The sequence below is a fragment of the Drosophila tropicalis genome, unplaced genomic scaffold (genome assembly GCF_018151085.1).
Source record: "Drosophila tropicalis isolate 14030-0801.00 unplaced genomic scaffold, ASM1815108v1 contig_115, whole genome shotgun sequence".
In the NCBI taxonomy this organism is placed as follows: Eukaryota; Metazoa; Arthropoda; class Insecta; order Diptera; family Drosophilidae; genus Drosophila; species Drosophila tropicalis.
In genome coordinates this window covers 185996-213811 of record NW_027172519.1, presented here as the reverse complement: position 1 = coordinate 213811, position 27816 = coordinate 185996, and the positions used below count along the sequence as shown (strand labels likewise).

Genomic DNA, 27816 nt, shown 5'->3' with positions numbered 1-27816 from the left:
AGCTGTCTAGTGTGACAGGCTGCTTCTTCCATCCCATACATACACTCCGCATCGCTTGAATAGGACAGCCTGCAAACTTTTTGTATTGTAAACGAAGTTATGATTAAGTTACAACATTAAAACAACTTTAAAATGTATTTTTGTTGAGCTGTCCTATTCAAGTGACATACAATTTGAGTTTCACAATTCGATGAACATATTTTGGTAAAAACAATTTTTTGTTATTAACTTATCAAACTTTTAATTAAAAAATAAAAAGTATATGGATCGCTAGCTTCATTTTTTGGGGAGCGCTGTAGAATGAAAAACATACGTTGGAAGTGTCCTAATCAAGTGATGAGATGTGTATTTGATTCCTTGAAAAGCATTATAAGTTTCATTTTACATGAACATGAACTGAAATTTGGAGTTCTTCAAAAGTTTTGATGCATTTTATGTTGTTTTCTTTCCTTCAACAAAAGTTCAAATTGAAACATGTAATAAATTTACTATTTTTTCGCATGGGAAAAGTCGTTTAAATGCTAAAACGAATTGTATTCGTTAATTCAGGAACCGACTGTATTTTTAATCAGCATCAATTGCCGATTAGAACCAGTCATGTCTCCCTCTCTCTCTCTCTCTCTCTCTCTCTAGGATTTGATGGAAGATGAAAGGATGAAAGAACTTCTTAAGTACATTGCAAACACGAAAGAAACGGAAAGGATATAAACTTAGTCAGAGACTTCTTTTTCTCTTCGATGTCGATAAAAGTTAACTTCGTCAAAATTCTTTACACAAAATTCTTGATTTCTTAAACAGTACAAATTTCAATTGTAAGCAATTTTATCTACATATTTTTTCCAGATTGAAATTTATTTAGCATTTTGTTAGATTTCAAGGGCACACCCCGTTGGGTTGCTGGCGACACCAAAGTAAGAAATACAATCAGTCATTCTCTCAATCCCAACCCCATCAGCACAACAATATGTGTGTGTGTGTATGTGTGTATACCCCACATGATTTTCATTTTGGCATTGGCAGTTTGATTTGAATTTGATTTGGGCCTGCTGATTGACGCATTTACTGTGGTTCCACTTACTCCCTCCTATCTATATATCTATATCATGTACATAGTTTGCGCAATGGCCGATCACTTAGAATATGTAGCAATGTGTGTAGTGAGTATTGTTGTTGCTGCTGGTGTTGTGTTGTGTTGTTGTTGTTGTTGTTGTTGTTGTTACTTTTGACATCCATAAAACATGGGTTCGATTGGCCTCTTTAGGCAAACGTAAGCTCTGCTCTAGTATATCAATGCAAAACTCATGCAAAAAAGCGAGAAAGATCAATTAAAATGCAACAGAAATAAAATAAGAAATGAGAAGAACAGAGAAACAACTTGGATTGCGGTTCCAAATAAAGTAACAGAATTGTTCCCCTCCCTTGGGATTGCTCGATAGAAGGCAGAGGTGAAGAGGCTACCTCGCTTGATAACAATCTCGGGTCTGGGTCTGAGTCTGAGTCTGAGTCTGAGTCTCAGTCTGACTGAAGAGACTGACTGACAGTTTATATAAGCAGTCAGTTCAGCATCCGTAGAATGCGATCAAAGTGACAGACATCGATCAACGAGAGGCGAGCGACCAACAAGCGACATTAACGCTGCATAAATTGTCATAAATTACATGGCACAAGATAGAAATACGAACTCTACGCATTGTGTGTATCCGTATCTGAGTATCTGTATCTTTTCTTCTTCGTCTATCCCCCTGAATATATGTATGTATGTGTGCGGGAGTGTATGTGTGTGTGTATGATTGAAGCAAAGATATAACCAAACAGCAGTTGTTGTTGTGGGTAAAACGATAAGCCAAAAAAAAAAAAAAAAAAGAAATTCAAGCGGCATTTAAACCATTGATGGAGACAGAAACACCCCAAAGACTGGCATCCACATCCACAAATTCATCCCAGACACACCGGGCATCCCAAAGCGCTGTTCCCAGTTGATACGCATCGTCGTTTGGCTAAATACTTGCCCACTTTAGTTGCCTCAACTCTCCCTCTCTCTCTCTCTCTCTGTGTCTCTCCATTTATCTATCCCTATCTTTCCCTCTTTATTTCGTTATTTCATTAGATCGATATGTTGAAAATTGCGATAAAATTGCGTTGGTGCGAACATTCCAACAAAAACTTTGATTGACGTGGTGGCCTTTCTTGAGGAAAATTAAACGAGAGTAACTAGAACCAAGGAAATAATTCTTTGGACATGCCGAGGCTACATTGACTGTCTGTCTGACAGGATCACTATATCAGTTTTCAGATAGGGAACACTGTACCCTTACCCTACCCTTAAAGTATGCAATAAGCAGCCCAGGAATGCGTCTTTTGAAGCATGCAAAGAACTTTTGGAATGCACTGTAACAAACATTGTTGATGGAGCGTCTTTGAATAGCAAAGCATACGAAAACAATGAATTTCATATTGCATATTGCATACTTAAAGGGGCAAATTTACTTCATTTTACAGCCCTAGATCCGCCTATGTATTTATGGAAGTTATCGCATGGGTTTTAGAGGAAGAAAAGGACCAAGAATATTATTCATAAGTCTTAGTGATTGTTTCTGTATTCTATATTATAATCTTAATCCAAGTTCTTAATCCAAGCCCTAAATGGATAAATCTAATCAAAATTTACATCCAAAATGATCGGGAATGAGCAGTTTCTACAGAATGTATATTAAGAACGAAGCTATGAAAATGAGAAGCAGATATGGTAAGAGGGAATACACTCAACATGCATAAAATTCGTGATACTAACAAATTTCATTAATGTACAACAGCGGCAACAAGTTGCAGCATCAGCAAAAATGTCGCTCGATGCCATCACCAGCATTCTCAACCTCATCTACATCCACAGCCACAGCCACAACCTCATCCTCATCCTCATCCTCATCCTCATCCTCATCCTCATCCTCATCCTCATCTTCATGCTGCTCAGTGCGATTCCATTCATAAAAGCAAAACGACGCGCACTCAGTAAGGCGCAGACTGAATTTGAACACTAAGCGCATTGCATGATTTTGCATAATTTTATGCAAATTTATCCTTCATTCCGTCTCTTTCTCTTGCTGGTAGCGTAGCGTTCGCTTGTCGTTGTCGGCGCGCAAGCGCACAAGGCGGGGGCGTTTAGTCTGGGCATCAGAGGCGTGGCAATTGTCTGTTGTTTTCATACTCGTTCTATGGTCTTAAGCTACGCCTCGTCGGACATGATATATGTCACATAATGACGACAACGTTGACCATGCGACAAACAGTAGCAATTGCTTTTGTTATACAAGGACACGATTATTATGCCCCAAAGGATTCAAGCATCGATTCGGGTTCCACCCGAATTTATGCAAAGTGCAAAACGTGAAAAACCAAAACAAAACCAAAATGCCACAAAGAGAGGCCCAAGCAAGTCCAGTGACTACTTTAAATAATTTTTGTTACTAACCAACAGACGAAGAAGAAGTAAACAAAAAAAAACAAACACAAAAACAGACAAACAAATGAATTCAAAATAAAGAAGGGAAACAACATATTATATGATGACAATGACTTGGAATTTATGTTCAGCAAAAATATTGATTCCTTTTTTTCATGATGTGGGGGGGTATAGAAGACAGTTTCCAAGTAAGAGATGTTGCCCATCCAAACCCAAAAACTCTACAATGAACAGTGTAATGGAATCAAGACACTTAAGACACCTAAGAGAGTTGATCAACCAGACCAAGGAATACACTACTTATGATTTCTGGTTAAGATACCTTAATGCCTTCCATACCTCGATTTCAGGCCTGATCAAAGAAAGTATTACCCAAATTTTCAAGAGACGATGCAAAAGATTGCCCAAAGGAAATACACATATGTAAGTATAGTAGGGGAACCTTTGCTCTAAGACCATTTGAGACCGTTAAAGTAACTTGAGATAAATTAAACCACGGTACAAGTGCTAACATGATAGGGATCGATCCACCCTAGTCTCTGACGATATTCTTGTGAATTGCATTGCTGTGGACTGTTGTGGATTGTTGTTGGAGGCTGTTGGAGGCTGTTGCACACACGTCAACGTCAAACCATGGACGACGAGTTGGCCCTCAAGAAGTTTTCTGTCTCCGGCTCCTAATCAGATTCAGATGTCGTCGAAAAATGCGCGACGCGCTGGCCATTTTAGCCTTGTTGGCGTAACACGGTAGTTGCTGCTACGTACCTGGCCAGCTTACCTTAGAGCTGAATGACGAAGTCATAGCCGCGATGCGTCAATTTTAGATTCAACAAAAATGATTGCAATGCCGAGCAGGCTGACTGGCTGACTGGCTGGCTGGCTGGCTGGCAGGCAACCAGAAGATGTGGCAGACAACTGGTTTGCTTCCTGCAGTTGCCTGTCTGTCAGAAGTAGCAGCAGCACCTTGTGAAATGCCAATTTATTCGTTAGCAAATATTGCATCTGATAGAACAACACAAGTTTCTCTCTGTGTGTGTGTGTGTGTGTGTGTGTGTGATGGAAGACTTGGAGCATTGATTTCAACATATGCAGAGACATAAGTTTCAGGACTTTTGCAACAGCTTCTTGCCACTGCTTGGGTGTCTCTGGGTCTGCTCTGTTCGGGTCTTCTCTGGTCTCTGGTCTGGTCTGCCCTGCTCTTTTGAATCATGTGTAAAAATCTTAAGTGCAAACAATTGTACGCGTTTATCGTCTCTCTAGGGCGACGACCACCACCATTGAAGACAGAGTTGCCAGGAGACAGGAAGACCCTGAGCGAGCGAGAGAGAAAGAGTGGCCAAGGAAAGGAATGGAAAGGAAAGGATTCCGTTTAATTAAGCTTCAGCGAGTTTTGAAATCTTTCAGTCTTTCGGTTAGCTGTTCTCTCAAATTGGTTTAAGCAGTTTTTGGAAAGCCCTTGAGGTAATGCTACATCCCATTTCATTTCATTCCATCCCCTATATATAAAAATCCATCAAATTCATTTTTGATCAATGCCTCATAAATCATCAAAATGCCAAAAAAAAAAAAAAAAAAAAAAAGTAAAAAAATGTTAAGCTCGCGCTCATTTTACTGGAAATTGCCCTCAAGAGGCCAGGCCAAGGCAAAGTATGTAGAGGCCTGTCTCAAATCGAACAGAAATTAGTTTCTGTCCGTTATGCAGACGAAGAAGATGACTTCCACATCGACCACGACGACGACGACGCACGCTGACCCAATAATTATGCCTTTTGCCTTATGCCAGAGATGCCTCCACCGCACACCTCCACCATCTTCTCCATCCGACTGCCAGAAATTGAGAGTGAAGGGATCAATCGAACCCAGCAGACTGAACGCTTTCAGAATCATTCTCTTTCTTTTTAGCCTTGGGCAAGAGACTTGGAAGTTTACCTTGGAAGTTTACCTTATCAGTTCAGAGTTTTCCAAGTCGAGGAAATGCTCTAACCAAAATCAAATCAGAAATAACAATATTATGCACTACGTCGAGCGATTTGTAAGCGACATTAAATAATTCTTAATTTAAATATTAAGTATAGCTGGATTTTTGTCTCCCAAGAGAGAAGTAAAGTAAATATTTTCGTATAGAATCCCAAGCTAATGTTAAAAGAGTTAGGCTATTAGTTTACAACTATGTAAATCCTGTACTAAATAATTATTATAATCTAAGTATTTGAAGTGAGATAACTTAAGTTTAAAAAAACGTTCCACTTACTTTAATCGAAGCTTATGTTAGGTTAATTTCCTATTTAGCTTTTAGTTAGTCAACCTTCTGCACAACTGGAAACAGCAAAAGGGACATCAGGGAAAACCCTTCTGAAAAATCGAAAGATAGAATCAAAAACTGAGAGATAATAATACCAACTACATACAGTGGCTGCAAAAAATTAAAGACATACTTTCTTTTTGACCTTAATGTTAGTGAAAAGTTTTTAAATGTTTGTTTTTAGCGTTGAGTTGGTCTACATATTGAGATGAGGTACCCTAAATTTTGTGGGCGGATCTCTAACTGTTAAGGGTTTTAAGCCCCAAAAGGACAAATTTTAAACGGACCCTTAGAAAAGGTCTACTAAAACTAAGATAAACTGTATAACTTTCAATTTGAATCCAAGTTGAAGCCAACTGAATGAGAATTAGTTAGAGATAATTCATTCTAAACTAAAGCTTGAATTTCCCGTCGAATCATCGAAAAGTCCGTTTTTGGAACTATCCAACACTAACATTCCAAAGTCCTATCGAAATGTGTATACTCTTCGTTAGGGTAATAGTTATTAGGTTTCTAAATTTCTTTATCGCCTTACGTTTTAACTAATATGTATACCAAAATCGTTGGGAGCTAAATAAACATAATTTTGTTTATTACCTTTGTTGTTCCTGTTGCTACTTCGCTGGTTGTTGTTGTTGTTGTTGTTGTTGCTGTTGTTGTTGTTTTTGTTTCGATAGCACGCGACACAGAGAAGAGATTGGTTGGCCCTGAGGGCAAATGTCACACCATATCATAGCGAAAGCCCAAGAGTCTAGACAACTTCTATTTACGTGTTGGAGGAGATTTGAAAAATTTTGGTTATTTTTATTTTCGTGTGTTCAAATTTTTGAGACTCGACTTGACCGGGCTAATCAATTTTAAATGTGTTTTTGCGTGTCAATAGCTTGTTTGCGTGTTGTGACGACTTTTATTGATATGTTTTGTTTTGGCCTCTTTGGAGAGGGAATCTTTCTTGATTTGTGTTTAGTTAATAATTGTTGTTGTTCGCCTTGAGTTTTCCGAATCGATTTGAGGTGAAATTCGTTTGATTTATTGCACAAATTATGGAGAGTTTCTCTGTCTCTGTCTCCGTTTCCGTCTCAGTCAGGCAAGGCATTATGCAACAGCAACTTAGATGGCTACTTTACACTTGTCACTGGCGCATTTACAAATTTGGCACGCTTGACCATATAAAATGGTTGCAAGCCATGGAAAAGTGTGAAACTGCAAATGGCGTCGCCTTGGTTGGACATGAGCCCAGCTCTCGGTGAGGGGTTCTTCTTGGCTCGGTTTGGTTTGGTTTCAGCATCGATTAGCATAGTTGTCACCCGACATGTTAGTGCATGCTTGTGCATGTTTGTGCATGTATGGACAAGGGCGTGTAACCTAATACTAATACTAATACTAATACTAATACTAATACTAATACTAATACTAATACTAATACTAATACTAATACTAATACTAATACTAATACTAATACTAATACTAATACTAATACTAATACTAATACTAATACTAATACTAATACTAATACTAATACTAATACTAATACTAATACTAATACTAATACTAATACTAATACTAATACTAATACTAATACTAATACTAATACTAATACTAATACTAATACTAATACTAATACTAATACTAATACTAATACTAATACTAATACTAATACTAATACTAATACTAATACTAATACTAATACTAATACTAATACTAATACTAATACTAATACTAATACTAATACTAATACTAATACTAATACTAATACTAATACTAATACTAATACTAATACTAATACTAATACTAATACTAATACTAATACTAATACTAATACTAATACTAATACTAATACTAATACTAATACTAATACTAATACTAATACTAATACTAATACTAATACTAATACTAATACTAATACTAATACTAATACTAATACTAATACTAATACTAATACTAATACTAATACTAATACTAATACTAATACTAATACTAATACTAATACTAATACTAATACTAATACTAATACTAATACTAATACTAATATTAATACTAATACTAATACTAATACTAATACTAATACTAATACTAATACTAATACTAATACTAATACTAATACTAATACTAATACTAATATTAACCCCCTTGACGCCCTAAGCCCTTTAGAAAGACACTTAATGTACATGTTTGAGTGTGTGTGTGTGTGTATGTATGTGTAGATATAACAACTGCATTAGTTAAAAAATAAAGGGGAGAGAGAACTCGGTGAGGGGCGTGGCATTGGCACACGTGCTACAGCGGAAGTTTAGCTCATTTGGCGAACAAAACGCTGGCTAACGGAAGGGATTTCTTTTTTTAAGAGCATCCTGTACGCACGTTCATCCCAAGCAGGACAACTTCATTGATATATACATATGTCTGTCTGTCTGTCTGTCTGTCTGTCTGTCTGTGAGTTTGCCCAGTCGAGAACAATAACAGCAACTATGTATGTTACTTTTCCTTGTTTTCCCCCCTTTTCTTTTTTGTTGTCTTTTATGGATCCCCTTCGACTTCCTGTGCGCAATGTGAAAATGTAATAAATTTCCCTTTATTTTTGTTGCTACATAATATACCATGAAGATTCAAAAAAAAAAAAAAAAAAAAAATAGATAAAAAGGGCTACCAGCTTTCATAACAAAAACCAAGCACAAAAAGACAATAAAACTGATATTTTCTTTTTTCAATAATTAAAAAATCATTGTCCATTAAATGTATCGAAAACCAGTCTGAAGAACCCCACGCAGCGCCACCCAATTTCAAATCCAAATCCAAGTCCAATACCAATCCCAAATCCAATCCAGCCATTGATTGGTTAATTTCTTTCATAGTTTTTTAGCATTTTTTATGGGGCCACAAAATGCTTGGGTTTTGGTTGTTTGTTGAATGGGAAATATGTTGACGACAATAAACTAATAACAACAAAAAAAGTCAAAAACTTTGCTCAACTGTTGAAAGCTTGATGAAGTAAGATTAACTATATTAGACGATGCGAGGGAACTATTAAATACAAATTTATAGACATCATAAAAATGTTTGTTTGAAAAAGAAAAGGCATGAAATCGTTCTATGTGTGTGTGTGTGTGATTTCATAATGATGATGATTTTGTTATGGAGAGACTTCCGCTAATTGGAAATGATTGTTATGAAGGAGTATCTCAAGAGATGGCATTCTCGCATCAAACATGGCTAACGGGAATCCGTCCCTATCACGACACGTTTGCTAGGTAACCCCTACGTGACAGCCCGGCCAAAAGTGCCACCCGTTTCGTCACTCGGTCACGTGCATCCTTACACCAATGTGAACCCTCTGTCCGATTCACACTTTGCCACATTTGCTTCCAGTGAAAACGGAAGTAAACTACCTGTCGATAACCAATTGCCACAATAGATAAATTACTTCACCTGTTCTACAGGCTTAGGTTCTTTTCAGGCTAATTGAGTTATGAGCCACAAACAAAGCCAAAGCCAAAGCCAAAACCAAACCCAAACCAAAAACACACAACTACCAAGGTCGAGGATTACGATCTACAATGGGAAATATTAATTTCCAAGAAAATTGCAAGTGCCAGTGTCAATGTCAGTGTCAGGAGTAAGCAGGAAAAATTCTCTAGAATTCTCTCCTACTGAAAACGTATGTTTTATTCCCGTAGAGAGAGGCAGAGAGAGAGTGAAAGTGTGACTGGGCTGGCTGATCCCTTATCCTAAGTGGCGCCTAACGGTACAAAAAGGCATAATATTCTCTGTTTTATTTATGGCGTGTAAAATGTGTTGCGATTAGATCGAAACCACAGTAAGGATATACAAATCCTTAACTCCCCTGCGAAACACTCGGTCCCAGGAAAATTCCCTATTTTAGGTGTTTTGTTTCTAACAAGTCAATTATATTGTTAACAACTGGAGGCGATTCTAGAGGTCATCCCATTTGGTAACCTGTTCCAACAAAGATGGAGAAAAGGATTCGAGGGGTTACTAAATTAACATCTAATAAGGCCATGTAAGAAAAACTTATTGCATTCGAGATAACTTAAGATCGATACTTGATCTATAATAAAGAAGAATGTGTCTCAGGCGCAATTCAGCTCTGCCCCTGTCCCTGTCCCAGTCCCTAATTTCATCCAAATTTAAGAATCAAAAACTAAAAAAATTTTAATCCCAATTCTTTCCCCGGTTTGGGATGGTAACTTCCATAGCGTGGGGACTCCGTGACAGAACGGGAGTTGTGCTTTCTCTTATTCGTTTTATCCGGTTGCAATTCTCAACTGGTTTTAACGATGAAGTAAATAGTTGTATGGCATCACAATGCTAAAGTCTGCTGATGAAAGAACTTGGTAGCAACTGAAATCGGGCTACATACATATATGTTTTTTCCAAAAAGAACCTCTAACCTGACTAGGTTTTAATGACTATTGAAATATGAAAATGAGTTTTCCTAATTATTTAGCGGACACTTTTTGAGCACACTACAGAGTTTTGTTGATGGCCAAAGAAAAGTGTTTGAAAATTGCTTGGAAAACATACGAAATGGTCATATTTCTATTAATGCCTCTAAAGTGTATGTAACAGGCAGAAGAAAGCTTTTTCGACACCATAAGATATATGTATATATATTCTTGATAAGCATCAACAATCGCGTCGATCAAGCTACTGCTAAATATCAGAGACTATTCCTAGCTCCTGCTAGGGTTATCAAGTTTATTAGAATCAAACTGCCACTCCCTAATCTCGCCAAAGTGGGCCGTTCCTTATGTGCTTAGGAGAGTGAGTGAGATGGCATATTCTTGTAAATGCAGCAAGAAAAGGCATCTAAATTTAAAGGATCACCTGGTGCATCGACAAGACGACTTACTAACATCATTTGAAACAAACATTCAATACTTTTAATAATAACTTGGAATATTGAAAATCGAAAATCTTTGCCCCATTAAACAAAACTCAAATAAATTGCAAAGTTAAGAAAATTGTATACAAGTAAAATTAATTGGCCAACAAACTTAAAAAACAACACACACACACAGACAGACCTGTACACGGATATACACAATATTCAATCAATAAGCTCGAAATGCTAGATAATCCATCATTGAAATTTATAGCCTTAAGGACTTTTGGAGTTTGGAGTTATCCAAAAGCCACGATGAGGTAATTTCACTTAGGGTCGCTTTCTCCCCCGCCAAAGAGCCAAAGAGCCAGAGCCAACCACCAAATAACAAGCCGAAGCGCACCCAAATTAAAATAAATATAACAATTTTTCTCTTAATGACAAGCCCCATACTACGTAAGTGTGTGTGTGTGTGTGTGTGTGTGTGTGTGTATAGTTTTAGATGTGTATTCCCACTCCATATAAGCAATGCAAAACACGCAAACATTCTTGTGTTTGGGTTTGCATGACTGAAATATGTATTTTATTATATTTCATTTTACTTTTTGGTGTTCTTCCTTTCGAGGAATATTATTGATAGCCAACATTCAGAGCATAAACGACTCTTTAACTCTCTGACAAATGGGCCCGGCAAATGAGGTAAGTGAAACCGTCAGACATTAGACATTGTAATGGCTCCTCCTCCTCCTCCTCTGACTCTGACTCTATGACTATATGATTTTGGGTTCTTCTACGTTTTCCTCTATGTGACACTCTCTAATTTGCATGGTGAGGTGAGTGTGGGGCGAGTGCTTAAAGTGTGTGTGTGTGTGGAGGTCATAGGGTCGGGATAACAGCAAATCGACCAGCTACACACACACACACACACAACATACCGTAGGCAAAGTGAATAACTTAAAGCAAATAGAAACTGAAATAAAAATAAAAACGCGATCGTCCGATCGTTGGACAACAACAATAACAACAATAACAACAACAACAACAACAATGGGAATGAGAATGAGAAATGAGTATGAACAATATAAAATGTCCGCCGCATCGGAATTGCTAATTTGCTATTGAGCTGTGCGGAGGGATGTATGATGTGTGTGTGTGTGTGTTGGTGTGTTGTAGGGCAACAATGCCAGGGGGTGGGGGTGGAATGAGGGAGGCTTTGCAGCTTTTGGATTTTGGTGCTGTGCGAGGCCCTCCACAACCAGCAAGAACCAAGTTCCTGGTACGTCTGACCCACAAGACTGCCCCTGCACCAGAGCCAGGCCTCAGACCTCAGACTACACGTTCCTTCCTTTCCCCCTACGACAACTTTTGAGTTGATTGGTTTTGATTTTTCGTACGACATTTTTGACATGCGAATGTTCTTTTTCTTTTCTTTTCTTTTCTGCTTTTTTTCATTCGATCCGATGTCAATGTTAACGAGAAGCTACAGACAACTAAGTACAGCTGCCACAACGAAACTGAGAGAATGAACAAAAAATAAATCCAAATTCGAATTCGAAACTTTATCGTATCCGTATCTTTATTTTTGGCATTTTACAATAAAATGAATTTGCCCAATGCTGTTGCGGTTTAGACCTGACCCCGTTCACCTCTCGCACCCCATTGCCCTGATGGTACTTACCCCTTGCTGGGCTTTTGCTGCCACTTGGAGCAATCAAAGTTGCAACCAAGCGAAATGCTTCAAAACCGCAGGAAATTCGTCGAATTTGCCATGCGGTAAGCTACCAAAAGGATTTTGGCCAGCATGTCCTTTGCTCTCACCCAAACTGGCAGGCATTGTCTCTAGTTGGCTTCCTGCCTGCTTCCCCCTTGCCTAGCTATTGTATTGGCCTCTTCTGCATTTCGGTTTTGCTGCCGAGTGCGTTGGCGTATGAATAATTGATGCGAATGTTTGCGGCAGTCCGCTGAGGACTTAGAAACCCCAACCCCTGAGTTCATAATTGAGTCCGAGAATCGAGTGAAAAAGTAGTTCTTGCCTCTGGCTACAGAAACTTAAACAAAATAGCCAGAAGGCTGTGGGCCAAGTTTCTAGACCCTTGCAAGTTGCTTATTACTCTTTCCTTACCCAAAGACGTAATCATCGATCCTAATGAAACTTGTCGGACAACTATTGATAAGAGAGAAGAAGCCCAGATCCCAAGAAGCCCAGATCCCAAATGGATCTCGTCTCGTCGAGCTGATCAAGAATATATGTATGTATATCGGAGATACTTCCAGTTGCACAGTTCTGATCCAAGTTTATATACTTCTTCAAATGATTAGATAGATGAAAATATCTCTTCATCTCATATATATATGATATGATAAACGTAAATTAAATCCCTTAAATAATGAAGTGTTAAATGATTTCCCTTAAAATTTGTAATTCAAATTGTTTTAAATACTTTCAGAATGAACTTAAGTACATGTCTAAAATAATAATAGGTTATTGTGCACTAAAGTAATATACTCTCTCCAGGGCAGTGACAGGAAAAGGTATTCTCTACTCTAACGAAAATGAAATGATTTTTTTTTGCTTTTGGTGAGGAAAATTAAATGCGGTCGAGTTGAGAGACCGCAATTCTTCAATTACATATTGAGAAAGTGCAGGGATTGCAAATACTTACTTAAGTACTTAAACTAGCATGTTAAAATTCAAATAAATTGCCTATTTCGTTTATTGTATAATTTTTATATTTTATTTCTTGATGGCGCCACAAAAATAAAACCAACTCATAAAAATGTATTTTATTGATTTTTTATGATCCCCTCCCTGAAGGAAAAGATCATTTAACTTTCCCTGCAATCTAGCAGCAACCGTAAATTCATCAATTTTCCGAGTTGTTATTTTCCCAAGAAAATTGCAGCTCACACCTACACACAAAACACACAAATCGAAAAGGAACGAAGAGGAAAAACGAAGGGCGAGAAAAATCTGTAAATGATTTGTTTGACACTAAGACAACATCACAACATGGGACAATCTTTCGCAGAAAGGTAGGCCAAATCGTAATCTGCACAAATGATCATCGAGGCAGGATTTGACCCACAGATTCTCAGATAATCGTCGCCAGCAACCGAAGACCTTCCAATGCATTTACGAAAGTGTTTTGGTGTGTGTGTGTGAATGTGTGTGTGTGGGCAGGGCGTCATTAACCTATAACAAATGCCAAATGGTTAGAGGAGAGAGACCTCTACAAATGTCAAATGTCATGGCACTTATTGATGTTTGACTTTTTGGCTAAGCCTACGCGTCGTTCCCTCTCTCCCGGACTGCAGCCGTGTGTGCGATCTTATTGGGATACAAAAGGGGTACAAAAGGGACACACACAATTATCACCCTGACTGGACGATAAAGGCAAATGTCATTGTTGACATGCCGAGTCATTGTCCAACTTAGCTATCCAGTTAATGAATAAGCAAAACAATAAAAGGGATGTCCATACTCGACATTGTCTCGCTGACCCTCCATGCTCTTCAACGAAAAACTTTGTTACGCATTCATTTCCGATCAGATTGAATTGACACTGAGATGGGGGAGAGAAAATTACATGCATTTGATAATGATATTGAAGGTAATTAAATGCCACGCTCCGTTTAAAGACAATACTTAAGGCGGTTCTGAAAACAAAATTGATATTTGGCATTCAATGAATAGGCTGGAATTTCCTTCGAAGAAGAACTCGCCAGTCATACTTTTAATCAAAGTCGAAGAAAAGAGAAATTTTATAGATTAAAGTCTCTAAAATCCAGAAAAACAATCAACACAATACAAAAAACCAGTACAAGAAGACGAAGACCAACTACATACTGTGGCGGACACGAATTTATGGCGTTTTATACCCTTGCAAAAAGGGTATTTAATACCTATTTATCTTCTCTTGTTAAATATCCTTTGACTAAGGTAGATATAGGAAAAGAAAAGGAAACCTATAGAGGCATAAAATAGATTAATGCAAATTGTCAATATTATACTTTTCAATGTATTTAATTGTTCCAACAGAATTAGGATTCAAACAGGATCTCTTTGGGTTCCATTCCATGCTTAAGCAAGGAGTTACGGTCGTCTGACGGTATTGAGATCTCTTCTGTGGCAAATTAGTAACCTTTTTTGGATTAAGGTTCAGACAGGTCCTCAAATCCAGTAGGAGCGCTTGCAGAGCACCTCGTCTGATGGACCCATGGTGGAGGCATGCTGGATAAGATGCTGTACCAGACCGCTCCCTGTGGAATCAAAATTTGAAATGGAACCCAATTAGGAAAATGGACTGCAGCCCACTTACGTAGACATTCCACCAGAGAACAGGCCGTTTGTGTTGGTAGTTTCGTCTTCAAAATGTGTGAAAGACTATCTTCCTGCAGGAAGATCTCTTTGGCAACTTTCAGGACCTTAGAAGAGTTGATTGCTTAAAATTTAATGAAGTGGCTCCGGTGGCCAAGTACAATTCGTTGCAGCCGCTAACGAGACCATGGAATGGGCAGAGATCCACATTTGTTCCACGAGACAATATGAGGCCATAACTCTTAATCAGTTCCTACGTTTAACAGCTGCTAGAGTTAGGTGGCCGAAGGTCAAGTATAGTCTGATGCTCCTAGAACGCCAATGTCTGAAGAGAACATCACAGATATTTGCATAAATGAACAGGTGGAATGTAATGTGCAATTTCAGTTTCGCATTTCCTAATTCATGTATTAGGAACATTGTGTGATTTAACGCCGAATGGCCGGACCATCTCGAACGAACTATTTTATATTAGAAGAGGCAAGGCAGCCACGATGTAACGAAGAGCCACCCTGTAAGGCGATGAGACAACGCTGATGACGATCTTACATTTTCACATTACAGGTGATTATGGTTTAAGGCTGCGAAATGGACAAATCAACCACTCTTCACATTTCGTTCATTGAAGACACTTCCATTATAGCTAGTTAGTTCCTATTGCATTTGCAGGTGGGCGGGATATTTAAGATTAAGGAATATAAAACACAATCGCTTTAAGAAAGGCGACATTGTAATTATAATTTATGAATAAGGAAAATGATGCTATTCAAAGGTAGTAACTGTTGGAACTTCCCTTTTAGGAAATTGAGAAATAGTTAATAACACCATGGAATGGGCAGAGATCCACGATTAGAGCAGACGTTTACAATTTAGTTTGAGTTCGAGCATTGTCCTAGAAGAGAAAACTTGAGAAAAATAAATTAAATCCTTTCTATTGTTCTTACTTACATGATTGGTCTTGGGGTTTTGGGTTTATTTTTAATTTAATTTTGTTTTCTTTACTCTATTTTACCAAACATTTTAGATGTGTTCACTTTGAGCTGTTATTTGTTACTGAAATGAATCCGAAACGGATCTGGGATATTGAAAATGGAAATGACAGAAGAAACACAAGGCCTACTTTTCGTTTCAATAGAACTTATGTTTTTGTCGATTCTAATACCCTTCCAAAAAAGGGTATATTACTTTTAGTCAGAAGTGTGGAACGCACAGAAGGAAGCATCTTCGACCACATCAAGTATATAAACCCTTCAATTAGGTAGATTTTGATTTATTTTTTGTCATATGAATACATTGCATTTTTCAGATACATATATATTTTTGAATTGGGATCCCAAAAATATCAAGAGATTTCTGATTAGACTAGCCATAAATTAAAGTTTTACCCAAAAACACTCTGTTTAAACGCTTTGTTAGTGTGCCGCGAAACCAGAAGTTCCCTTTAATTTGAATTGCAAGCAGTGCACACTGCTTGCCCGCAGAGAGCTGCCACATCGAACGAAAAACTATTTAAACTCAAGCAGGTGTTACAAGAAGTTTGGCAAGCAGGCCTGACACTTGCGAAGAAAATTTATTCCAGGTAAAAAGAAAATCTTGTATACCAATGCAACAGTTCGTTGAATGAAAATTGTAAATACGGAATTGAATGTATGTAGATACTTTCTACATCTGAATGAAAATCGAAAGACATATTGAAAAGGACAATTCATAAGTCTCAACTACCGCTTAAGACCCTTTGGAATTATTATTTTGCTGATTTAGAATGACGAAAGGAGCAAAATATACATAGTCTTAGAGTCTAAAACTTAGTGGTAAAGAGCTTCTAATTAAATTCTCATTTATTTGAAGTGAAATTTCTCTATCTCTCTATCTAAGAACAGTGGGGAAGAGAGACCTACGTAAATAGGAAAGTTGTAAGGCGATTGGATATATATCAATTGGATATTTCTTTGGGCGGGCCCACTCACTACGTCATTAAGGCTCACTTTACTTCCCACGCCATTTGACTGCCTTGCGAAGGCAACATAAAAATAGATATCTCACTTTAAGGAGCCTACAGTATAGAATAGGAGCTTGAATAAGTTATAAGCCGCTTGGTAGGAAAGTTGGCAGGCAACTGGTAGAAATCCTTCAACACACTCAATACTGTTAATATAATAAGCAAATATTGTGTTTTCTGATTGAATGATAAGTATACGAAGTTCGATTGGCATTGGCTCATCCCCACACAGCAACAGTTTAACAATGCCGCCAATAAATTTCCATGGCAACTGAAGAAATTCCCTCGTTGTTGTTTATTTTGGATACAAATTTTCCAAGCGCCATACAAAAACAAGAAAAATTCTCAAAAATAAAACCCAAAATTTAAGTCAAATACTAACAAAAATAGTAATTACAAATCTAAGAAGGCTGAGAAAATGTGACATTTCGTTAAAATGTGTGTGTGTCTATTTATGTTTTTTTTTTTTTTGACTCCATTGTATTCCCGACAAAAATTCAGCCACTATCAGACATATCTAACAATATTCAATCTATATATATATATATATATGTGTATATATTTTTGTTTTTGAAAATTATTAAAAAAGTAGTGCAAACAACAAGAACAACAACAACTCACAACATGCCAACGATACCCAAACGCGATTATAAGCCGACCAAGGGCACAGGAATGGACTTCCTTAGCTCTGGCATTACGCGTACCGAAGTCACAGAAATGCAACTCAAATGGCAGGATAATCCCTGCCCAGCACCGCCCTGCAAACAGGCCTTCTGGTGGGCCAGTCAACCAAAGCCGATCAAAATCAAAGGATGTCCCAAGTAAGATTTTACCATTTGTCATTCCAATACAATTTCCTTTCCATGTACACCCAAGAGTTGCGAGTTGGGGTTTGGGGATTAGTTGTGTAGTAGGAGAAGCGTTATCATCCAGAGGTCAATGAATTCGTACCGGCCGGTCAAAGTGAAAGTTGTTGGTATAGAAAATTGCGTAAATGAATTATTAAAAGGCGGGGGTCTGGTCAGAGATAGGTGGCCAACTTTTGTCGAAGGCACGCAACCTGAGTAAGCTAAAAAATAAAATGAAACCAGAAGGCCGAGGCCAATTACCAGGCCCTGCCGAAGTTTCTATACCCTTGCAAGATCTGCTCTAACTCTTTCCCTATCTCCAAGTGTCATAAGAGCTTTCGACGATCTTAGGCTGCAGCCATGCGTCTTAAAGACTATATAGTTATCCGATTTTGATGTACTAACAACCTATCTTTCGTGATAATCGTATAAGAAGCAAAACAGTTCTCGACCAATCGTTCGTTTAAGATCTATAAAGAATAGTAGACAAATATTAATTGTGACAAAAGTCAGTGACTTGTTTGATTCTCTGGTTTCTGATACAGTTGTCCAAACCGACTACGTCCTAAGCTGTATGAACTCATCTCGTCCATGTATATACTCTATGTGGTCGGAGTTGCTTCCTTTTGTATGTTGCACAATTTTGAGCAAAATCAATATACCCTTTATGCAAGGGTATAGAAAAATAGACACTAAAGGAACATGTGTATATGGGAGACTGTCGTGTCCACACAAATGGAACAATAAAGAGCTGCTCTATGGATACACATTTCGTTTTGTTGTTTTCGTTTTTCATTACCCATTTTTGTCGGTGTAGGTCATTTAAGTCCTTAAAACTGAAATTGACGCACAATCGAAATCAAAAACGAACAAAAAACAAGTAAATATCCATCAATAATATCGATGGGAAGATAAAAATCATGAAACTTTCGGGCAGATTAAGGTCAAATATATGTGCAAATGGAATTTGAATATATGTATGTAATTTACTGGATATTTAGACCACACAAGAAATGTTCGTTCGTTATCCTGCCAATGATCAAAGGCTCACCAAGTTCTATTTGACGACTTGATATGGCCGATTGCTTGTTTCTCCGAATCCTGTTGGAGCTATTCTTATAATATATATAATCAAATTTGTAACCTTGAAGTCAAAAACTAAGTTCTGGGTGATTCATTTTTTGGTCTTATCAGGCAGGCCAGGCACATGTCAACAATTGACCTTGGACATTGACATTTGTTGAATTCCAAGTAAGACCAATTGCCCACCCAAACCAAATTCAATGTCAACATTAGAAATGCGTGAAGTCATCCCGGCCAGGAAATGTGCAGAACTTGACACAACACAATCGACTCCAAGGACGCCAAACAGTCAAGAAACAAAGAATGAGGAACAGGAAGGCTTTTTTAATTGAAACACACAAAAACCCCCCACACACACACACAACCCAACAGTGGGTGTTGTGGAAACGTACTTATGCAAAATACTTTCTAAGAACGTTTTTGATTTAACGCCATTTGAACGTTCGCATTATTATTGCAAGCAAACTATAGGCGGGCCGTGCTCCCACCACCCGCTAGTACCCCCGGCTTTTATCAAACCCCCAGCAGCAACCCTATGACAGCAGCAACTGCTGGTGCTGGTGCTGGTGCTGCTGCTGCTTCTGGCTGACCCAAAGGCATGCGAGTCAAACGGCACTGCGGTCATTTGGCTTTCGCCTCTCGAACCCTGCGGTACGACAGCAACGACAGCAACTACGCGAGCCCCAAAACGGACGCCATTGGACAAAAGGACCAAACATAGTAAAAATATTGATTAACTTTTTGTTCGTGTGTGTGTGTGTGTGTGTCAGCGTGAGTGTGAGTGTGTGCGAGTCGGTGTATGTTGGTCGCGAGGAGTGAGTGGAGTAGAAACTATATTTATAAAGTCCACTAAAATGACCGGGTGATTAAGACGTGGAAATACCATGCCAGAGACGACGACGAGAACGGCAACGAATCCAAACCATGTGAATCCAGATAACTTCCCAGACAATAGAACCGAATCGGAGCAACAGAGTCGAGCACAGAACTTCTCATTTTCAAGCAACTATCCCTATGCACCAGGAAGGAGCTCCAATATCAATAATATCAACAACTACACCACTTCTAATAACTCGCAAACCAACTACCACGTGCAGCGCTATCAGAGTCCTTATAACTTTCAGCATATTGTGAGCAACGCATTTTCGATATTGCATCATCCCTCGGTGGAACTGTTTGACTACTCCGCCTCCACCTCGACGAGCAATCCCAGCAAGCCCAATCAAGCCATAGTGCGTCCTCTACCACGAACCGAAACAGCTCAGCCGCAAGAGCAACAGCCAGTGCAAACGGAGCGGCAACAGAATGTAAATCGAGAGCCACCGAACACAAGATCCTTCTTCTCGCGCAGCACTCAAGAGGTACGAAGTTTCGCCGATGAGTTGAGGCAAAAGTTACGATTCCTGGCGCCGGAGGAGAACTTTGCTGGTTCTGGCAATTCCGGCGCCTGGCTACCCAATCGACACTACGCCCTCGACATGCCGCAACGTCCACGCTTCGAGACTACAGTGCCTACGGGCATTTTCCTGCCACCACCGCACGAACTACAGTCGCTGCCAGCGTCGATGCTGCGGCGTCATGTCTATGCCTATTCCTCGTACCCCATGATCTTGCAGAGTTACTATCAAAACAAGGAGCCCACTACCGAAAAGGACACAAAAACCCGTCTAAACGGCTTTCGAGCAACTGCTGCAATCGGTGCAGCAGCGCCATTGACGACCTCCAAGACCTCCGCTTCTGCTGCTGCTGCTGCTGGTGCACCGTCCGCAGAGCAGGCCAATCTAGCGGGGGGTCTTCATATAACCAAGGCACAATTCCAACAGCAATTGCAACAACGTCAACGCGACAAAAGGTAATAAAAAGCAACAAAAATGAGTATAAATTGGGCGAACAATTATTACCTTTCCCTGTCCCTTGCTACCACCACCATCCTGCCACGTCAATTTATCGATTTGTGCGTTAACAATTCAATTAAAGATATAATTTTCAATTCAATTGGAATTCTTTAAAATAGAAACAAAACCTCTGGAAATGCTGATTAATTTATTTAGCGCAAGCCGAAGGACATGCGAACGTGTCTGAACGTCGTGTCCATTTGACGTGTGTCATGCAATGTCCTGAGCGTAACCCATTCTACTTGAATTATTCAAAACGAAAAGACAGCTAAAAGAAGTATACCTTCAAATTTATTTACTAGGGTCAAAGAGAAAATTCCATTCCCTCATTAAGTATGTGAGTATAGTAAATGAAGTGCTGAAGCGCTAATATATAGTAGTCCGATCCAGATGGAATCGTCACATAGTATATGGTTTAGGTTACATCAAATACCAAAATTTAAATAATTGGAATTGGACAAGGAAAAGACCAATTCCATTCAGATTGATTATAGGTATTTATAAAGCGATTTTTGTTCATTTGTGTCAATTAAGTAATAATTGAATGACTAATTGAAAGTATTTCATCTGTCCCATCCTTATGACATCCTTTGGTCTGTTATTTATAGACTTGATAGTTTATGCATTCCTACACTTCGAGAAAAACTCGAGAATCGAGCAAAACCTCACAAGAATACGTATTTGAGGAGCTTGCTTTTGAAAAGTTCATATTATGCATAGGTTTTTCGAGTATCCATGACTTTGTTTAGCCCAGTTAAGAAGCTGATCCTCCGAGTTTTCCAAGTGTACTACGTGCAAATACATACATACATTGAAACAAATCAGAAAGATTGGAGCACCGCACGGTTTCGCAGTGTTCCGTTTGTTTCAACATTAGTTGATTGCTTTGTACTTCAGACCCAGACCCAGAGAGAAAGAGGAGGCCTCCATTTGGTACGTAGGAAGAGAGGGCCTTCTTCTTTTTTTCTACTTTTAGTATAACAGACATTTGCGGTCGATGCAAGAACTTCAATGTGACTTCCTGTACAAACACAAGAAATTTGCATAGGTCACGAGTTCAGGTTCCTTTCGAAGGAGTACAATGTCTGACAGCATTTTATATGTGTGTTGAATCAAACGACCATCCAACCATCCAACCGACCGACGAATCGGAAAAAGAGGTTGAGCCAATGCATGCAGCAGGGAAACTAGCAAGTCATAAATAACTGACCAACAAATTAATGTTAAAACTTAAAGCCTTAACTTTAGCCAGGTGTTGGATTGACCCAAAAGTGTAGTGAACTTAAAAGAAATTGATTTGAATCGGAGATGACTTGACAAGGGGGCCGTTGCATTAACATTCTTGATGCTTATCGCCTTGAAAGTGCAACAGATTTGGGTCTTAGAACAAAATCAACTTATTTATGTATGTATGTGTTGTGTAGGGGTTCATCCACAGTAGCCGAGTTTCATGAACTCCTTTTAAACTGGCAAGTGGCAACTGGTAACTGGGTCGAGGTTTGCTAATTGAAGGACTTTAATTTTTTCAGACCCGTCGTACCGCCTCCGGAGCCCTACAAGAATGTCATGTACGACCGACGTGTGATAAAGGGCAGCAACTTTGGTAACCCCTCCATAGTGGTAAGTGTTTAATATGCATCTGATTTGCTTCCATTTTGAATACTTATACATATGTACGTACAATTCCTTGTTCCTTAGGCGGATGTTGATCCCTTTGACAAGGCTGCCGAATTGAGACGACGCAATATGCTAAGGAAACGTTCGATACAGTGCAGAAACCAGAGAAATGTTTTGGGTACACCTCCTCCAGTCAAGGGACGAAAACATGAGACCATACAAACAGAGAAATACTTAGAGAAATTGGTCCAAAGGCCACCAGAGTTTTCAGTTGATACGCAAACGGATTTGTATCTGGAGAAACCGCCAACGCCACCATTCATCCCAGCCAAAGTTGGCGTCGATGTTGGCACTGAGATCGCTGACGGGGAGCTGTTTCACTTTGATGCTGAAGCTCAGCCGATCATTGATGTCCTGGTGGACGCCTGCATTGAGCAGAGTATGCTGGAAGTTGCCCATGAAATGGAGCTGGATAGCTTGAGACGCAAGCAAGAAGAGTATGCTGAGCGAGAAGCCCAAACTGTATGGCATCCTTTTTTTAATTTTTGTGTGTTTTTGTCAATAGATTCCTGGCTCATCGCGAGGCGGAGTTGGCCGAGCTGCGTCGTTTGGAGGCCGAGGAATTGCGTTTGCAGGCCGAAAAGGAGCGTCGTCTGCGTCAAGATGCCATTGCCAAGGAGTTGGATGAAGAAATGCAAAAGAGTGTGACAGCGGCCAAGTTGCTCCAGGGACACATTGCCAGCCTGGTGCCCGAAGTGCTTGAAAACATTGAACCAGCCAGCGATGCGGTGAAGAAGGAGCAACTAACAAAGAGCATTTGCCCCTGGCTCTCTGCTGAAGTGGCCGAGGAAGTCGGTCACATTGTCGACTCTCGCGAAATTCTCACGGCCATCATTCAGGAGATAATCAAACAGCGCGCCGAGGTCTACGTAGGCTATAAGGAAGCCGAAGTGGAACCAACACCACAGCCGACAGATGACGGCGAAGAAGAATGCTGCATGGAGGAAATGGAGGGGACATGCCTAAGCGAATCCGAGCTGCTCGAGTGTCCTGAATCACCGCCCGGGTCGCAGCGAATGTGAGCTGCTATCGAGTGAGAGAGCGCCAGAGTTTCGTTCTAGTTAAGTTTTGTTTAAATGAGCCCATTTTTAGGTCCGCAATCCTTGAGAAGCTCAAGCCCGCCATCTTTCTGCTTGTGCTTGGCAGCTGGGTTTGGTAGCACGGTTTCCCCCTCCTGCCAAGCACAAACAAAAAGCTATGCGCCAACAAAGTTCTCAATATTGTTACAAGGTTTTTGTGTTTTAAAAAGCGCTGAAAATTTTAAGAAATAAAAAAGTTAAATCAGATCAAACCCATTTCTATGATATATTCTCTTAGATAGTTATATTGGTAACAATAATCAGTGCTGGATTCAGGGCTAAAAGTTGTTTTGGTAATATTTGAATCTATAAAAAAGGGCGCCCTTGCCGAGTTTTACGTTAAATCCTGTCCCTATACTTTGCTGATATCTTAGAAGCAGGCGATTTTTCCAACAATCAAATTCTGGCTAGGCATGCCCATATATTTTATTTAAATTAAATTTCGAAACTACTGTAGTATACTATAGTACTATACTATACTAAATAATATATACTTTCATAAATTCGCTGTTTACTCTTCATAACCCACTTTTTCAAAAAGCCCGCGTAGTTTTTATTCAACTGTTATCGGACCTAAACGTTAGTTATCGCAAATCGAATTTGTGTCTTTGGGGGATATCTTTCGTTCCCTGGTATTTTGGCTGGGAAATTTTCTGTCTTATTTTTCCCAAATTGTGAATCATCTTGAAAATTTGTTTTTAATTGTTTAATTGTTATCACGACCAGCCAATGCAGGAGTAACCATGTTCAGCAGCGGACCAAACTACAACAAACTGAAGACCAATCTTCGGCTGGCCTTGAACCGGCTGAAATTGCTGGAGAAAAAGAAGTCGGAACTAACGCAAAAGTCACGCAAGGAAATCGCAGACTACCTGTCTACAGGGAAAACGGAACGGGCTCGCATACGTGTTGAGCATATTATCAGGTATGAGATAGATCACCGATATACATATGTATCTATATAGATCACACCTACTTTTAATATATATACATATAATCTGATTAAAAATCTAGAGAGGATTACCTGGTGGAGGCAATGGAAATAGTGGAAATGTACTGCGACCTGTTGCTGGCCCGCTTTGGACTCATTACCCAAATGAAGGAACTAGATGCAGGCATAGCCGAGCCAGTCTCTAGCTTGGTATGGGTGTGTCCCCGTCTGCAGAGCGACATAGCCGAATTGAAAGTAATCTCGGACATTTTCATCCATAAATATGGACCGCAATTTGCGGAACACTCTCGGACAGCCACTGGGGAGCATTTCGTATCGGAGAAGCTGATGCATAAGCTAACATTGCAAGCTCCACCCAAATTGCTGGTGGAGAAGTATTTGATAGCCATTGCCAAGAATTATAATATTGAATACGAACCAGATCCGCAAGTAATGCAGGAGGAACAGAAACCAGATCAACAGCCGCAGGCACATTTGATTGATCTATCAGATAGGAATAATCTCAGTGGAGGTAGTGGTGGCGCAGCTCCACCACAGATGGGTTTTATTGGTTATCCGGCAGTTCCGCCATTGCCCTCCATGCCAGAGCCCCCGACCAGCAAACCATTCAACTATCCGCCCTTTGGCGGAGGTGGAGGAGGTGGTGCAGCCGCCATGAATCCCATGCAGCCGCCACCGCCGTTTGCCTACAATATACCGCCCAATCAGCCGCCAGCTCCAGCTGTGTTGCCCAGCAAGTGTTCAGGAGGTGTTCCGGAGGAAAAGGATTTAAATACAAATTTCATAAATGTAAATATATCTACATATATAGGATCTAGTTTTTAGCATAGTTTTTGGCATGATTGGTATTTTTTGCATGTTTTTGGCTTTTGTAGCAGGAAACTAAAGAGGCTGAAGCAAGTGGTAGCGGTGGCTCTTGTAGTCCCGATGAAAATATTTTGGTAGGTGTCTTGTTTTAATTCCACAACTAGACTAACTCACGAATGAACTATACTAACTTGCTATTCGTTTTCGCTCTCTCTCTCTCTCTCTCTCTCTCTTGCTCGCTCGTTCGTTCCATATCGTTTTGTCCTTGTCTGTATGACGCATTCCTGGTCAACGTGTAAGTTTAGTCATCCCCATAGACCGATCTTACCAACATCCCTCCCCCGCACACAAACACTCGCCCGCTTATCATCTCATTATGAATCATACGATTTTGCTTTCCTTTAAACATCTTATTGATAATTGAATGTTTGTATGGGTTTTGCGATTTATTATTATTTTTATTTGGTATAATTTTCATTTTGTTTTGTTTTTTGATTTGCTTCTGACAGCGCCCCAAGCCTGATTATGATCCACCGCCCCGATATACTTCCATTAACCCCGTTAATCTGCAGGTCAGACAATTGAGACATGGAATGATATTTCATTAATACACTGAACATTCCGATACAACATCAAAATCATATTATTCATACATACATAAATGCCCAATCTCTGTAAATTCCGAAAACTTATACATTTATTTTTTAATATTTTTAGAATGCAAACAAACCCAAACCACAACCACGTTCAAAGCTCCCGCCTGGCGGACCAGCTCAACCCAGTGCTCCGCCAGACATAGACTTGCCATCGCTGCCAAATGTTCCACAGGATTTGCCCGATGTGCCCTCTCCTTCGTCAGGCGGTGGGAAAAAAGACGACGACGATGAAATTGATTTTGATGACCTTTCACGACGGTTTGAGAATTTAAAAAAGCGGAAATGAGCATCCAGCATTATTATTATTCTTATCCCCTACTTATACCCACATACCATTATATATATATACCTATGTATGTTATCTGCTACAAAATTAAATCAACGAACAACAATGAAGGAGAGCTTTAGAACTTGATTTAATCATTCACTTTATAACTCTAGAAGATTTCCTCATTTTCAACTACTTCCTTGAGTTCGAGCAGTTCGAGGAGACCTTTGCCCTTGGTTTCATTCCTCACCAGTTCATCGATGACACGATACTGCCCAGGATCGATGAGTAGTGTCAAATGTAGGGTGGATTCCTCCCACTCCTCGTGCTCCACTGAGTTGGCCAACTTGACGACCGATTCTTTTAGTTTTCCGCCGCCCTCTTTGCCTGCAAAACTGACGCGCAACTTCATGCGTGATCTTTCAATAGGTAACTGGTGTTCTTTCAATAATTTAATAGCCTCCAGGGTGTTCTGTTTAATATTTTTGTTCATCTTCACCGAAAAATGGGCATCCTTTAGCGATTTCTCTATAATGGTGGCGGAATAGGGGCGACGGGTCTCGGGATTAACACACAAGGCGGCCACACTGTTTATTATGCCATTGATTTGCGTGTCTAGCACACTCTGGCGCTCCTTCTCGGAGACCTGTAGCTCCCCTTTGCTAAGGATTTCCTTGCAAATCTCTGTTTCATCTGATTTTCCAAATGCCTTTTGCAGCTCATCCTTCTTGGCTGCTTGACCCTTGGACACATTTGTAAACACTGTGTGTGTTTGCAGAACCTCGTCGATATCCTTTTCGCTGTCAAAAGACAAAGAGATTAGTTATAGTCATGGACAGACATTTAAAACGGCCAGAGATTTCCACCTGTTGTTGCGCCAGGATAACACCTTATTTTTATAGCAGGCAATTTCAAAACGTTTGCCAGCCTTTTTTAAGTCTCACAATGGCCACATTTGTGAGACGAATTTGATTTGTGGGCGTGAATATTTTTGACATTACTATTTCTATTTTTGATGAAATAAATAAAAACAAATGTGCACAAATCGAGTCGAGTTAGTGTGGCCAGAGTTTTAAAATAAGGTCAAATAAACACCATAGTGGGAGCCGGAAACATAGGGGGAATCGGAATAATAGTGGGAGCTTGACTCCCAGTTTGAAAGACTCTCTTTTTGATTCACTATTAAAAATAGTGGGAATTGGACTAAAGATCAAATAGAGGGTAGTTGAATAGGCAAAATTTTAATTGACACTTGTAAGTCAGTTACAATTTTTAGAGCTGTTTGAATCTGCGTCTGGTGGCAGGAGAAGGTCGTCTTCAGGCTCTTCTGGTCGCAGACAGAGTTCGAATCGCTGGCTTGGTTTACTTGAGATGACCCGTCTGGATGCACGTCCAGCAAAGTAAGGTCACAAAATTCGCACTATTTTGTTTTCGCGCTCTCCTATGTTGTATCGCTTATCGATTCAATTTATACGCATATCGACATAATTGATCAATTTATCGGTGTCGCGATAATTAAATCAAGTACTTGTTGATAGAAAGGTTTATCTATGTTGCGCGGCGAACCAAAGACCCGTTATAAAAAGCAACAGATTGTCATCTAATAATTAATTGGCATTCGTAATAGAT

At 39.4% G+C, this 27816-nt stretch overlaps 3 protein-coding genes and 1 long non-coding RNA gene across 16 annotated transcripts; 2 read left to right on the top strand and 2 right to left on the bottom strand.

Annotated features, from left to right (window-relative positions):
• Positions 1-14601: 14601 nt before the first annotated feature.
• LOC137574890 (uncharacterized) lies at positions 14602-15971 on the bottom strand. Its single transcript, XR_011032061.1, has 3 exons — positions 15872-15971; positions 14925-15815; positions 14602-14865 (listed from the first exon to the last, which is right to left on the bottom strand). It is a non-coding gene; the product is annotated as an uncharacterized lncRNA (long non-coding RNA).
• A 1423-nt stretch (positions 15972-17394) lies between these two features.
• On the top strand, positions 17395-23716 carry Rsph3 (Radial spoke head protein 3). 2 transcript variants are annotated; one of them, XM_068287098.1, is made up of 5 exons: positions 19524-20705; positions 22278-22368; positions 22447-22862; positions 22931-23458; positions 23518-23716. In XM_068287098.1, the coding sequence occupies exons 1-4, from the start codon at positions 19738-19740 to the stop codon at positions 23445-23447; spliced, it is 1992 nt and encodes a 663-aa protein (XP_068143199.1). In that variant the 5' UTR covers positions 19524-19737; the 3' UTR covers positions 23448-23458; positions 23518-23716. The 2 variants fall into 2 exon arrangements, with proteins under 2 accessions (XP_068143206.1, XP_068143199.1); XM_068287105.1 differs by lacking the exon at positions 19524-20705 and adding an exon at positions 17395-17743 and having other exon boundaries at positions 22931-23716.
• A 403-nt stretch (positions 23717-24119) lies between these two features.
• Positions 24120-26315, top strand: Ist1 (IST1-like protein). Of its 12 annotated transcripts, none has more exons than XM_068287297.1 (5): positions 24120-24429; positions 24519-25245; positions 25335-25397; positions 25564-25689; positions 25773-25835. In XM_068287297.1, the coding sequence occupies exons 1-4, from the start codon at positions 24248-24250 to the stop codon at positions 25666-25668; spliced, it is 1077 nt and encodes a 358-aa protein (XP_068143398.1). In that variant the 5' UTR covers positions 24120-24247; the 3' UTR covers positions 25669-25689; positions 25773-25835. The 12 variants fall into 12 exon arrangements, 10 of the variants coding, with proteins under 10 accessions (XP_068143398.1, XP_068143390.1, XP_068143357.1 ...); XM_068287289.1 differs by having other exon boundaries at positions 24123-24429; positions 25332-25397; positions 25564-25693; positions 25773-25833; XM_068287282.1 differs by having other exon boundaries at positions 24124-24429; positions 25332-25397.
• On the bottom strand, positions 26312-27227 carry Sbds (SBDS ribosome maturation factor). The gene is given in 3 exon segments (XM_068287318.1): positions 26312-26987; positions 27054-27112; positions 27114-27227. Coding segments are annotated over 3 exon segments (762 nt in total). The 5' UTR covers positions 27186-27227; the 3' UTR covers positions 26312-26356.
• Positions 27228-27816: the final 589 nt, after the last annotated feature.